The sequence below is a fragment of the Manis javanica genome, chromosome 11, assembly GCF_040802235.1.
Source record: "Manis javanica isolate MJ-LG chromosome 11, MJ_LKY, whole genome shotgun sequence".
Taxonomy (NCBI): domain Eukaryota; kingdom Metazoa; phylum Chordata; class Mammalia; order Pholidota; family Manidae; genus Manis; species Manis javanica.
In genome coordinates this window covers 114,556,772-114,571,172 of record NC_133166.1, presented here as the reverse complement: position 1 = coordinate 114,571,172, position 14,401 = coordinate 114,556,772, and the positions used below count along the sequence as shown (strand labels likewise).

The 14,401-nt window shown below is 59.8% G+C and overlaps 1 protein-coding gene across 8 annotated transcripts; it reads right to left on the bottom strand.

Annotated features, from left to right (window-relative positions):
- Nucleotides 1–552: 552 nt before the first annotated feature.
- On the bottom strand, nt 553–10,349 carry CLCF1 (cardiotrophin like cytokine factor 1). 8 transcript variants are annotated; one of them, XM_036995498.2, is made up of 5 exons: nt 9,820–9,973; nt 6,648–6,786; nt 5,948–6,066; nt 3,862–4,028; nt 553–2,026 (listed from the first exon to the last, which is right to left on the bottom strand). In XM_036995498.2, the coding sequence occupies exons 1-5, from the start codon at nt 9,833–9,835 to the stop codon at nt 1,532–1,534; spliced, it is 936 nt and encodes a 311-aa protein (XP_036851393.1). In that variant the 5' UTR covers nt 9,836–9,973; the 3' UTR covers nt 553–1,531. The 8 variants fall into 8 exon arrangements, with proteins under 8 accessions (XP_036851393.1, XP_073073590.1, XP_036851392.1 ...); XM_073217489.1 differs by lacking the exon at nt 9,820–9,973 and adding an exon at nt 7,203–9,148 and having other exon boundaries at nt 554–2,026; XM_036995497.2 differs by lacking the exon at nt 5,948–6,066 and having other exon boundaries at nt 554–2,026; nt 9,820–10,349.
- Nucleotides 10,350–14,401: the final 4,052 nt, after the last annotated feature.

Here is a 14,401-nt window from a genome sequence, read left to right as displayed (position 1 = left end):
TGAATAGCATCTATTCCATTCACTTGTGGTCCGGTATGAGTTTTTCTCCTTCCTCCTAATCTGCTGTTGGACAGAAAAAAATAGTCATAGCTGGGACTTGGGACTTGGCTGCAGTCTATGGCCTTTCCTAGGAGATGAAGCATACTTGGAAGGTGGGGGTGGCTGCTGGGGGCTCCACTGGCTGGGCACAGGTAGGGGTCCTGGCAAAGCTGAGGACTGCATGGCCAGGGCTGACCAACAGCACGAGAGGAGCAGACAGCTGTGCAGGGAGACAGGCCGATGAGGCCACTAAGGTAATCCAGAGAGGTGGGGCAGACCGGGAGCCGGCTGCAAGAAGGGAGGCAGGCAGCTGGCGAGGTGGCTGGGAGAACTAGGGAGCGTGGCCCCGGCAGGGGCAGGAGGCACGGCTCTGGGTGCACCTCTTCCCAGTGGACAGAGGGAGAGACGCTTCTCTAAGCTCGTTGCTCTCCTGAGCTAGCCCTTGGGCTTCCGGCCTCTAGACCAGCAGGCCTGGGAGCTGGGAGGGGAACGCTGGGAGAACTAGGGGTGGGGGGCCAAGGCCAGGCAAGGAGATGAAGTTTTGGGGCAAGCATTTTATTTGTTAATATAAGAATAGAAATTCTGCAATAAATATCATCTAATAAATAATATCTCCAAATAAATAAATATTAATACAACAAACTTAAGAGTCATGAGTGGGTGGTGCTGGGGGGCAGGGCCTGGGGGAGCTGCCCCCTACACCCTGAAATGCTACTGCAATGTAAACTTTCAGGAACTCCTGTGGCTGTGGCTATGGTTGCCCTCCCCAGCCTGGGCAACCCACAGATACCCTGGGAAAGAGGGCAGAGAGGAGGCACTGTGATGTTAGCAAGAAAATATGAAGCAAGGTCCTTTTGGTTAGCACCCTGTGCCACTGTCTGTCTTGATGACCCCTAGGTCCAGTCTCTCCCTGTCCCTCTGCTTTCTGTAGAACCTCCAAGGCAGACCCTACCTCTTGCATTTTTAACCCCATTTCTTCCTGTTTGGACTTGCCACCATGTTTGATTCCTGAATTGGATGTATTGCGTTATTTGGGGGTAGGGGAGCAATACCCATCTAAGGAGAGTAGGGCAGCCAAAGGGCTTCACCCCAGAAAGGCACAGGCTGTGGTGGCTCCCTCCCTACCCTATAGGCATGCTTCCTGTAAGTGCCCCTTGAGGGGCTGGGTGGGCACTGGCAAAGTAGTGGGCAGGAGGCAGGAAGCTGTGAAAGCCTCTGCACCAACTTGAACCACTTCAGGCTCCCTTGAGCATTACTTCCCGTGGAAATGGGATGGGGCCTATTGCACCTCTTCCTCAGACCTGCAGGACTTTGGGAAGCTGGGAGGGGACGGGCCTTATTGCATCCTACCCTCCTCCAAGTCCAGGAAGAGCCAGAGGCTCATGGCTTCTGTCTCCTGGCTCAACAAGTGTTGGCATACAGGTTTCTCCTTCCCAGATCCAGAACAGAGTTTAAAGAGGGAGAAGAGAAAAGAGGTGGTAAGGGTTAGAGATCAGAAGCCGTGGGCCTTCAGGTGCAGGGTGACTGCAGCTGCCCGAGGCTGCATCTTCTTCTTGAGCCGGTTGAAGTCTTTGGCTGAGCGCCACAGCCAGGTCTGCAGCTCCTTCAGTAGCCAGAAGTCATCCATCTTCTGGAGGAAGTCGCTGTGGGCAGGGCCAGGGGCCCAGGTGGGCTCAGTCCCAGGCAGAGGCTGGGGCAGCGGGTAGCCCAGAGCTGCCATGACACCTGCAATGCTGCCCAGCAGGCCCTGAAGGCTGGTGCAGAAGTGGGCCAGGCTGCGGCGCAGCTCGGCTGTGGCGGCCTGGCGGTTAAGGCCACGCAAATAGCACAGAAGGTGGCTATAAGCCTCGTAGTTCTGGGTCAGCCGCAGTTTGTCATTGAGGCTTCGCCACACATCCAAGTTGACAGTGGCCCTGGGCAGAGTCTCTGCCCCCAGCCGAGGTGGATTGAAGTCAGGCTCATTGAAAGGGGGGCCCAGGTAGTTCAGCTGTGAAAAGGAGAGGGGTGATGGGGAAGGAGGAGGGCCCGGCGGCCAGCTCGCTGCTGCAGCCAGGAGATACCTGCCCCCAAAGCTGCCACTTCCTGTGTCCCGACACTGGCCCCATCTCCACACTAGGCCTCTCTCTTCACAGCCTCCCCTAAGTTTTTCCACGGATGTCATTTGCATGGAGGTGACAGCTGAAGCCATGGGAGTGATGAGCTCTCCCATGCAGAGGTGGAAGAAAAGGTAAAACACGCAGGAGATACTGGAGATGCTGAGGAAGGATGTGCTGACCAGCTGTGTAAGCAAGCCTTGGGAGAGTGCCCACCCTGGGCAGGGCAGAGAGAAGAGGGGCCTCGAGGGCCCAGGAGGCCAGGCTGTGGAGGCAGAAGGTGGGCCAGAAGAGCGCAGAGCCAAGAAGGAGTTCAAGGAGGCAGCGGTGCTCAGCAGCGTGGCTGCAAAACAGAGAGCGAGGAGAAGGCACCTTAGAGGATGCTCTTGGGAGTGGCAGCAGGGAGGTGCCTGGTGACCTTAGAGAGAACTGTTCAGTGGCCTGGAAGCCAGATTGCAGGGGGTTAAGGAGTGAGTGGGTGGAGAGGAGCTGGAGGCAGAGGGTGTAGACCACTCCTTCTAGAAATTTGGCAGGGAAAGCCAGGAGAGAAAAAGGGTCGGTAGCTAGAGGGGGAAGCAGAGTCAGGCGAAGGTTTTCTGCCGGGGAAACCAGAGAAGGAGCCAGTGAGGAGGCAGCGAGGCCCATGGGCTCAGAGCTCCGTTTGCCTCTTGACATGCTGGGTGCCACCAGCTGAAGGGCAGGGCATGGAAGGTACTCCCCAGCCCGCCCGCCCCCCAGCCAAAGGAAGGGCTGCAGGAGGAACTGAGGCAGTCTGGAATTGAGCAGGAGAAAGGGCAGGAAGAGCCAGGGAAGAAGACAGAGCTTTGCCGCCCCTCAGGGGAGAGGCCGGGGGCCCAGGGGGAGGGCTGAGGGAGACATTCAGCCTGGGGGGCAGGGAGAAGAGGGGCGAGGCCTGGGACAGCAAGGGCCCAGGGGGCGGTTCACACGCTGACAAGCACAGAGACAAACTAATTTCCTCGGTGTGTCCTGGGGCTGCAGCCAGCTCCCCCGCCACCCTCCTCCCCTTTCTTTCCCTGGCTCCAGAGTAGGGTCTGGGATGTGGAAGAGGAACACGGGAAGAGGGGCCAGCTCCCCATGGCCTTCGGCGGCTCCGACCCTCCTTCCTTCTCTCCTTGGGCTCTCTGAACACCTCGAGACTGCCCCCACATCCTTCCGGCGGAGCTTCCAGCCACACCCTGAGCCCCCTGCCACTACTGGCCTGGGTTCCCTGCAGCCCCCGTCCTCCAAGTCCCCCCTAGGAGGCCCAGCTAGCATGGGAGAGGCAGACAGAAGGGAGGCCCATGGGTCCAGAGCAGCAGGGCCCCAGGTCTGGGGCAGAGACGAGCTGGAACACAGGCATAGGAGGTGGGGCCCCTCCATCCCCACCCAGCCCCACCCGTGCAAGAGACACCACAACACGGTGTAAACAGAGGAGACTTCCCCAGCCCCCAGGGGGAGGCGGGCAGCTGGGCCAGCAGCCAGCGGGGCTGTGGGCCAAGGCGGGTGCGAGGTCTGCCCACATGCCTAGTCCTGGGGCCAGGGATGGGGAAGAGGGAGCACCTAAGAGGGAAGGGCAGGGGATAGGCCAGACAGGGAGACTGCTTGGAGCCAAAGGGCCCCTCCTCATCACCCCATCATTCACCAAGACCCCTCCACCCTTCTGATTCTCTACCCCCCACTAAACATTCTTTGCCCAACTCCCAGACCCATAAACACCCTGGATACTCACGTAGGTCCCAGCCAAGCTGCGGAGTTGGTGTTCCAGGTAGCGGGTGAGGTCATAGGTTTTCTGGATGGAGGGGCCAGGCCCTGGGTCCCCTGTGCGGTTGAGGGCTGGCACTGCAGGGAGGTGCCAGAGCACAGTGCACAGGCACGCTAGCATCCCCCACGAGTCCCCTGTAGACAGGATGGGCAAGAAGCGTGAGGGCCAGCCAGGCCCAGTGGAGGCTGCAGCTGGCAGCTCCTCAGGTGTCTGTCCCCACCTTGGGCTGGGAGGGCGGGTGAAGGCGGGTCACTAGATGGGAGGCAGGTGGGAAGAAGGGGAGCTTTCCTGACCCAAGTGTGTGTGTACATGCATGCGTGTGTGCGTAGGCAGTTGTGTATGTGTTTGAGGATGAGGACTTGGCCTGTTGTGTGTGTGTCTACTGGAAGCTGTCGGGGAGGATATCTGTGTGTCAGCTAAGGAAGGGTCACTGTATGTGTGCCAACACGTGAGTGTGTGTACATGGAGGGCCAGGGCCAGGCCTAGTGACTGTGACTCGGTATTCTGGGGCTCCAGTTGTTTCTCAGCTTCCTCTCCCAATCTCCAAGTCCCCTGCAGCTTGGGGAAGCCAAGGGGTGGGAAACAGGACATGTCAGAGCTGCCAGCTGAAAGAAATCAGCCCTCGGAGGGGCTCAGGAGAGGGGCTGCCCCAATGCCAGCAAGTTGGAGCCCCAGGAGGCAAGGTGTAGGGTAAGAACACCAGTCAGGCAGAAGAACCTTGGGCTAGTGGTCAGTGGTGGGTATATTCTGTGATTCCTGGATGTGTAACGCATAGGATGGGGTTAGATCAGAGATTTAATGCTTGCTCAGGGACTGGCTACAATTTGGAGGTCTATCCTGTGCTTATCTAGGGTGTCAGATGGGGAGAAGTTTGACCTGAACAAGGCTTTGGATTAGCTTGCAATGAAGAGAGAGAGAAGGGAGGGAGATTGGGGAGAAGAGGGAGAGAGGAAGGGAGAGAAAAAGGGAAAGGGAGGGATGGAGAGAGGGTGGGAGAGAAGGAGGGAGGGGAGAAAACAAACAGGGAGGGAGGAAGAGAGAGAAGAGGAGGGAGAGACAGGGAGGGAATACGAGGGACTTGATGAGTCGAACGTATCAGCTGAGGGTGCTGGGGGGCATGGGCATCTAGGGATGCCAGAGGCCACGGTCAGCGCTCTGAAGACAGACCTAGGCAATTGGGAAATACGATTTTCCTGACTTTTGGGTGAGGTGCCTGGTCAAGGGCAGTAGGCCAGGATTCAGTGGGTATGGGACTGGGTAAAGGCAATTAGGGTTAGGCTGTAGTTGACATTGGGCTAGGTTAGGTGTGAAGACTGGGTTAAAATTTCAGGTTAGTTTATTGGAATTTGGCTGATTGAGTATGGTTAAGGTCTGGGTCTATCTTGGGGATGTGATTAGGTTTGGGCAGGTAGAGGGTTGGCCAGGGCTAAGGTTTGTGAGTTTTGTTGATTTAGTTGTCAGATAGGTTGATGTCACTAAGAAGAGTAGGGCTCGTTTGGATTTTAAGCTTGGGTAGGTGTGAGATCATGAGTAGTTTATTTTATACTTTCAAATTGTGTACAATGACATATGTTGCTTTGATAGAAATATATTGGATGTGGGTTTAACAATTTGGCTGTAGAGTTAGCGTAGGCTTAGAGTTAAAGAGTTAGCAGGTTAACTTTAGAGTTAGTCATAATGCTGGGTCAGGGTTTTAGAAAGGGTTACAAATTAGCAAAGGGTCGAGGATTCAAATTGCACAGAATGTCTCATGGAGAGCAGAGGGGTCGGGTGGGGACTTCTGCAGTGACCCGATTCATCAGCCTTCACTCTTTCAGTGCTTGGTTGGCTTTACAGATGAGTGTGGGCGTAGGGGTGCCACTAGTCCCAGAGACCCTGCCTTTGTGGGCAAAGGGCTCTTGCAGGTGTGTGTGTGTGTGTGTGTGTTAGGACAGAGAACAGGGTCACGCCCAATACTGTTCCCTGGGGAGACAGACTCCCCTTTTCCTCTTCCCCAGCAGCAGCAGGTGGCTCCCCTCCTGAAGGTTCCTTCACATCGCTAGCTCTTGCTTACTCTGAGTTACTTTCTGTTCACTGTTCTTTACATCCCAAGATAATTCAAGGTCCTTCTCTTCTGCACAAAATCCTGGGCTGCCCTCAACCTGGATATCCAGCTGAGTCACCTCCAGGACCCTACGGGTACAGGGTGGGGTTAGTTTTGGAGCGTGAAGACCTGCTGAGGTGGGTCTTGACGTAGCTTTCTGTCTGGCCAGCGCACAGTTAGTGGCAATGTTGAGGATCCCGGGTGAAGCAGAACCGGGAGCTGGGCTCTGCTCTTTACCCCACCCAGCTTTGGGCAGCCCTGCTAGCCAGACTTGTGGGACTGGGCTCTACTTCCCCCACAGCTAGGGGACTGGGGGGGTGGTCAGGAACCCAGCTCTGGGCCTTGTTTTTCCCTCCCCTTTTGAGTCCTGCGGGAAGTCCCTGGGGAGGACTGGCTCCCTACACAGGGACAGCGGGGGAGAAGCCTTTGCATAAACAGAGCTAAGTCATCTGGGCAGAAAAACGGCTCATGAAATTAACCAGACCAGGCCGGTGTTTCCAGGAATATTTCAGTTCTGAGGTAACTGTGTCACTGCAAGTTGGGGTGGGGGGTGCAGGGGAGAGAGCAGAGGATCTGAAGGACTGACCCATGGAGAGAACTAGAAAGAGGGAAGAAGTCTCAGAAATCCAGAAGAAGAGGCTAGGAGAGGAGAAAGGGGACAGGGCCCTACCCTCTATTAGGAGAGCTTCCACTCTGGGCAAGATGTCCCCATATCTCAGGCAGCAAAACTGACAGCATCTCGGGCAGAGACACCTGTGGTTCAGGTGTAAGCACTGGAACCCAGCGCAGCTTGCGGCTGGCTTGTGTCGCTAGGAGGGAGAGTGCAGAGGGCATCCTGGAGCCCTCATCTGTCCATCTCTCCAGGTTCTGGTGTGCAGGTGGACCCCGCCACTGGGGGCTGCCCCGGGCCCCCTCCCCCAGCCCTGGCCCCCAGCCCAGCCCCCGCCCCAGCTCTGCCTCTGGCTGCTGCCCACTGATTGTTTACATCCCGTCTTCCCCTGTGTTTATAAATCCGGCTGAGCACGTGAGGAGCTAATGAGTGCAGCTCACGTTTCCTGCTGCACCCCCACCCCCACCCCCATACTGGCCCCCGCCCGGCCAGCCTCTAATTCCATCCAGATCCCTGGGCCCTGGGAACCGAGGCCCCCTCATGAACACACACACACACATATTCATCCCAAGCACAAGCATGGCCACCCTGACACGGCTGCACAGGCAGGCATACCCACGTTCACGTATCTTCCACCAGCTGCCCCTCAGTCCTGGCCTGTATCCCCAGGCCGACCTCACTCAGTGAGTGGGGGACTCAGAGGTGCAGAAGTGTCAGGGTGGTCAGGGTGGTCAGGATGAGTCAGCCAGGAGACTGCACAGGGGCTTGGTGGCTAAGAGACAATCAGCGGAAGACGTGGTTGTCAGGGCCATCAGGGGGCGTCCCAGAGCTCCGCAGGTGTTGAGCTGATCAGGCACCAGAAGCAAAGGCCCGGCCCTCAGGCTAGACCAGGACCAGCATCCTGGTGACTGTTGTAGGGTCTGTTGAGGGGAACTGGGGGAGGGAAGCAATTTTGGGGGTGCTGCCTCCACTGTGGTGAGAGATCCTGGTATTTAGAGTGTAGGAAACAGCTCTCAGGGACCTGCCTTCCCAGGGAAGGGTCCACAAGAAACAGCCCTTTTTTCTTGTCCTCTGGGCTGGCTGCCCTCCCCCCTCTTCCTCTCTCCCTTCCGTTCTCTCTTTAGTTCCCTCTTCCCCAGGCTGCTAAGAAGTGATTAGTGAGTGGGTACACGTAGACCCAGAAGTCAGGAGTCCTAGCTTTGCCAACGACCAGGTGCCTGGGCTCACGTGAGGGGCTCACTGTTCCCACTAACGTCCCTCTGCACAACCCTCTGCACAACCCTGTGGGGCTCCATCTCCACTCCGGCCCATCTGGGTCTCTTTTGCAGCCCCCTCCCTGCCCTTCTCTTCCAGAAGAAACCAAGGCCCAGGGAAAGAAACAGACAGGTGGGCGAGCTGCCCTGCCTTGGGAAGTCAGTAGAATCACAGGTGTCGGGCTTTTGCTGGAGTGAGAGGGTTCTGGACTCTGGACTGTGAAGCCAGGGCGCTGGGCAGTCTGCTGAGAGCCAGGCAGGGGGCTGCAGTGAAGGAGTCAGGACAAGTATGTGGGAGAGTTTGAAAGGGTGTTGTTACCCAGAAGGTATGGGAGGAGCAAGAAAGGTGCCTGCAGGAGCCAGGGTGTGAACAGGCAGGTGGGATTGTGGGAGGAATGTGAAGTGTCACTAACAGAGTAGCTGGGGTGAGGGGCTGGTGTGCAGAAGTGTGACCGGACAGGAGTGCAGGGCTCTTTGTGCGGTGGGCGAGGGAGCCATGACACAGCTGCTGCCATCTCTGTCTGGCGCCTGTTTCCTCCCCTGGTTGAGTGTGTGGCTCCAGGGCGGCAAGGGTGTCTGAGCCTTGGAAAGTGGGTCTGGTCTGTCGGGGAACGTGTCCCTGTGTGTGATCCAGGGCAGGAAGGGGGCTTTTGGGGGCCATGAAAGCACAGAGATGTCAGCCCATCTGGGTCAGGATAAGAGAGAGCCTGACAGGGGAATGTGTCCAGTGCTTCCACCCCAGTCTGGCTCGGAGGCTGGGCCTGCTCCTGCCATGCGGGACCTCTGGCCTCCCCTCCCCTCCTGGCAGCCCACTCCACCCTAAACGGGAAGGGCAGGCCAGGCGCAGGAGGAAACCGGGAAGGGCTCCACGGGGATTGGGGGTCTGTGGGGAGGGCTTCTGGCGCGCGGTGTGGAGTAGCTGTGAAGGAAGGTGGGACAGAGCTGAGGGGACTTGGCGGGGCCCGGGGGACTTGGGGTGTACCCCGAGGGGTTGGGCCCGAGGACTGTGCGGCGACGGCCGCCGGCTGGCCCTCCCCACTCTGCGGCGACCTGTCGCTCCCGACCCCCTCCCTGCGGCGTCTTTCCCCTGTGTGGCCCCGGCGCCCCCGGCCCCGCCCCCGGCCCGCTCCCGCCCGGTCGCTCCCTTCCCGGGCTCCGAGCTCGGCCGGGCCGCTGCCCTTTCCCGCGCGTCAACTCCCTGCCCTGCCCGCCCGCCCGCGGGCTGCCGGGGCCGAGCGGCCGCTGCCACCGCGCCCGGGCCGGGGACGGACTTTTCCTGCCCGGTCCGGTCGGGCTGCGCCCGCCCCCCGCACTAATCACTCCCAGGCCACGGCGGGCCGCGCCGGGGGACTCGCGGCCGCGGCCGCCCGCCCGGTCGCCCGGCCCCTACCTGCCGCCGGCTCCGCGGCCGCGGGCAGCATGGTGGGCTCCGGCCGCGCGGCGCCCCAGGGCCGGCCCGGCCCTCTCTGCCCCCCGCCCTCCCCCTTCCCGCTCTCCCTCCCCGAGGTGTCGGCCTCCCCTCGCCTCCCGGCGGCCCGGCCCCGGGCCCCCCGCCGGCCTCCCCCCTCTTCCTCTCCCGGCCCCCTGCCCCCCGCGCGCCGCGTCCCCTCCCGCAGCCCCTCTCCCCGCCTCGGACCAGCTCTCCCGACTTCGCGGGACCCCGTCCTTGGGGACCCCCGGGACCCCGCCGCGCTGGGGCTCCAGGCTGCCGCCTCCCCGGGTCTGCGGGGCGCCGGGACTCCCCGCCGCGCCCCCGGCCACCTCCCCGGCCCCGCGAGCGGAGCCCAGGAACGCCGCGTCCCCGCCCGGCCCCTCTCGAGGGCGCCCGGCCGTGCCTCCCCGGCTTGAGCCCTGCTGGCGGGGGCAACCGCCGGCTCCCCAGCCCGGCCTCCGCTCGGGGCTCCCCGGGGGAGACGGGAACCGGATCTCGCGCTCCCGGGCGGGGGCGGGGGCCGGGGCCGCGGACGCCGGGCTCCTACCTGCTCGGAGGTCCATGGGGCTGGGGGCCGGCCGGCCGGGCGCGGCTCCTCTCCCGGAGGTTGGCGGAGTGGGAGGGCGAGCCGCGGCTCCGACGAAGCTTTAATAATCCCATCCGCCAGGCCCACTCGCAGGTTTTTTTCGCTCGGTTTCGGATTTTTTTTTTTTTCGGTGTGGGACATTCTACAAACTTTTTTTTTTCTGACGTGTAAAGCTGTAACCACAAATTGTAGCGGCCCTCCCCGGGGTGGGGGGAGGAGGGGAGGGGGAAGGGAGGGCTTCTGGGGCTCCTCTCCCTCCCACAGCACCGGGGGGGGGGGTGAGGTGAGGCGAGGCTGCGGCGGTACCACCCGGCCTCCCGGGGGCGGGGGCGGGAGGGCATCGGTCCCCCTGCAAACTCCGAGAGCTGGAGGGGTGAGCCGCCCGCTGCTTCTCCTCTCCCTCGGCGTCGGCCAGGGGCGCCTGCCGCCGGCCCGGTGCGGGGTCCCTGCCCTCGCCCTACCTCTGCCTCCCGTCTCTAACCCCCCCCGCCCCCGCCCCGCCCCCGCCCCCTGAGTAAACGCAGTGACACATTCCCCCAAATGCCAGCGAGCTGGCCTCGAAGCAAGTGATGGTGTTTTTCCTGCTGCCCTTTGTCTGGGCTGACCGCCCCCCCCCTTGCCTATTGTCCCGCCGCTTGTCCCATTTCCAAAAGCTGGGGCTGAGTGAGGCGCCTGGGCCGGGGCAGGTGACTAACCGGCGTACAATGCCCCTTGAACGGGAGGAAGAGGGCACCACAGGCCCTCTGCCCTGCTCTGAGGAAAGACCAGGGCACTTGGCTGAGGGTTTTTCCCTCAGGTTCACAAGGTGCTTCATTCTTCCCAGTGGTGGGTAGAGTGCACACGGGTGGGGGGTTCTAATTCTTTAATCAGCACGGGACTAGTTTCGACACCAGAGGCTTTATGGGTGACTCAGCCCATATGGTGAACTGTGCCAATTCAAGGCGATGGACAGACCTAGAGTCCCTATTTGTGAAATGCTTCCCCATAAAGGCATTTGGCTTTCTGCCGCCCTGGGGGTTTGGGTTGTCGGTTCCTCCCGGTGGTGGGATAGGGTTGGTTCGGCGGTGGAGTGCCCTCCTTCCTCCCCTCCGGCCTGGGTTGGGACTTGCTGGGCTGGGTACCTAGGGGATCTATAAGCCTAGACCCTCCCTGGAGGGTCTCCCTGCCTCCCCCTTCCTCCCTCCGCAGAGGGCTGCCAGGGAGCGTGCCGAGGAAACAGCTCTCAGCTGGGGCACATAGACATCCCCATTTTGTGACTTTTCCTTGGGGACAGTCTTTGGGTCTCCAAGCACTCAAGCTCTAGAACCAGACCACCAATTAAATAATTTGGTGATAAGTTGCTTTTGTTGTTTATTAGTTGTTTCAAAAGGGGAGAGGCTGTGGTGGACCAGACCTGGAAGGTGATTCCTCTCTCCGGAATAGCATCAGAGCCTGCGCTCCCCACTCCCACCCCGGTGTCCCCAGAGAAAGGAGGGCACCCTGCCAGTCCTGCCACAGCCCCTCTAGCCTGTGGGTCAGAGCAGGCATCATGGTCCTGACCGTGCTCAGTTCCCAGGGCAGCCCTAGCCTTTTCCGCACTGCAAGAACTGAGGTGGGGGGCTGGGGGGAGAAGTTTGTTTTCAATTACCTCACTGGAGTGGGACAGACTTTGTTGTTGGGGTTTTTTTTCTTCTCTTCCTTCCTTCTTTCTTCTTTTCTTTCTTTCTTTTTTTTCCTAAACAAGGAGAAAAAGAGCTGGAAAAGGGGAGCTTGCTTGGTGTTGGGGGCAGGGGATTTTCCGGGACATCAGTTGCATTGCTGATGAAACCTGCATGGATGGGGTGGGGTGGGGTCCTTCTGAGAAGTGCTTGGGGCCTACCTCTTCCCCTTCACCACCATCCCCCAGGCAGAACTCTGGAGTTCCAATGACGTTCTTGGTGGGTGAGCCCTAGATCTTTTGATGCGTGTGCCAAGGTCAAGAAGGCAGATGCCCAGGTGGGTGACTGGCACTGAGGCCGGCCAGGAGGTCTCCTAGCAGCCACCCTTTCAGAGGCAGCAGCCATGAAGGCGAGGGGAGGGCACAGGGAGCAGCTTGTCCTGCCCTGGTTTGCAGCGGGGAGAGTGTCTGCAGGAGACAATGCGGCTTGGATTTGGCTGAGCCCCTCAGCACCTTATAAAGCACCTTGCTGAGTCAGGGAGAAAGCAGCCCCAGCTGGGGAGGGCAGGAGGGGGCCGGGGAGAGAGGGGAGAGAGGGAAGGGGAGCTGAAGAGGGGGTGCTTGGGGAAGAGGGGGGAGAAAAGAAGGGATGGGGCAGGAAAGCGGAGACACAGAGGCAAATAGATGGGTGGGAGTGGGAAGGAGGGGAGGAGGCTGGAGCGGAGGAGGAAGAGGAAGAGACTCTGCACGGGAGGAGGGAAGCTTGCAGTGCCGCCTCCGCCTGCCCCCTCTCCCCCAGCACACGTTCACCTCTCCAGCCTAGCAGGCATTAGTTTGCAGGAACCCAGGGCTGCAGCTCTGAAATGGCCAGGGAGGTGCAGAGACAACTGGCCTTACACAGCCGCAGGGTTTGGTGCTGAGACCCCACAGGCTGGGGAACGTGTCTTCTCCCTCTGCCTCTTGTCTGGACCTGCGTCCCTACCCTCCCCCCTCACGGGTTGGGGTAGGGGGCAAGCCTCTCCCCTCCCCCCATCTTCCCCACTGCCAAAGGGAAAATCAACTCCCTCTACAAGCTGCCAGTGCCCCTCTGCCATGTCTGGGCAAAGGCAGCAGGCTAGGAGCTTCCAGTTGGGTTGGGGTAAGGACTGGAATAAAGGCTGTGCCTTTATTGTGCCAAATTCTAAACGGAGGTGGGCTGTTGGAATTGGGGAGAAGAAGAAAGAAAGGAGAGGCAGAGCAGAAATGGCCCCCCAGGGTTTCTGTGGGGTGGCAGGGCACAGGTGGCTGCCCTCTGATTTCTGACTGCGGGGTTACGGACTTTAGGAAAGTTCCTGCTCCCCTATGACTCTCAGAAAGGCATTCTTGTTAGGGGCCCTTCCAGCTCTGACAATCTGGGATTGCTGGTGGGCGCAGGGCAGAGGTGAGAGGAGACCCCTGCCCCCTGAGCTCCGGAGCCATCTGGCCCGCGGTGCATCGTGAAGGCATGTCTGGAGCCCCTGCTGGGTGCTAGGCCCTGCAGAAGACAGAGGGCAAGGAAAACCCACCCTTGTCTCCAGGAATTTCAGTCTTGTGGCAAGGGACACTCATTAAACTGCGATCAGCGGATGGTGAGGGAGGGAGAGCTTCCAGAGGTGGAATTTGAAGGTGAAATGGACAGCAGAAAGGCAGCAGGGCAGGGCAACCCCGGGCAGAGGCAGCGCTGGGCACGGCCTTCCCTGGAGCCCGCAGAGGGCCCAGCTTCCGACTGGCAGGCATGGCCTTAGGGCAAGTTCATCACCCCTCTGTGCAACGGGATATGACCACCTCTGTCCTCCTCCGCCCAGGAGAGTGCAGCTATCAGTGGGCTGATGGTGAGAACACTGCTTTGCTGCCCTCTTTGGCCTTCCAGACTCCAGGCCTTAGCATCCACAGGGAGTGTGACAGGTCAGCCCCAAGGAGTGTGGCTGGGCAGGGGCCCAAGGCTGGCACCACGTGATGACTTAGCTGCCCCACAGAGGGGTAGGGGAGAGTCGCTGTTGGCTCAGGGACCAGCTGTGGTCCCACCTGTCCTTCCCACCCACCTTCCCACCTTCCCACCTTCCCCGCACAACTGGCATCCCCAGGGAAGTTTCTCCAGATGCCCCAAAAACACCGTGTCCTGCACAGCGGCAGAATTGGCATTAAATGGGCCCTGGTCCCCGGGGCGTCCTGGATTCCTGAACCCCTCTGGTGAGTGAGCAGGAGTGTGGTGGTGGAGAAGCCCACAGAGGTGAGGATATTCACTCATCCATTCATTGGTTCACCAAACATTGACGTGCGAGGTGCCAAGGATACAGAGGAGCCCTAAGGGGCCATGGGGCCCGGGGGGAGGCTGCCCTGTGTGCAGGCAGGGGAGACAATGGCCCCCCACGCTGACTTTGCCAGCTGCTGCTCTGCCTGGTGTTTCTTGGTGACACTTTACTCCTTTGGGCTTCTAAGGCTTAAATAATGACAACAGTGTGAACTCACTGAACTTTATGTAGATGATTTCATTTCATTCTTACAGGCTAGGGTCCCATAACTAAGCCTATAAAATAGGAACTGGTATTTCCCCATCTTCTGTGTGAGGAAACCAGAGGCTTGGTAAGATGGAGTTGCTAGTTTAAGGCCACACAGTGGCGGCAGCAGAACTGAAGCCCAGGACTGTCTGCCTGCAGCACCACACCCTTTGACCATGCTGCACAGGTGCAAACAGGGGGCACCAAGGCAGGGGCTCTTGAAAGGAGAAGAGGTTGAGAGCTCCAGGGATGGCAGGACTTGCCCAGTGCCGTGGCTATGAAATATCTGACCTGGGGCATGCCTGGTCTCTTCAGGGCACCAAGATGCTCCTTGGGATAGCAAAAGAGTCCCCATGTGCTTGGAGCGGGAGACCTGGGCTCTCCTGCTCAC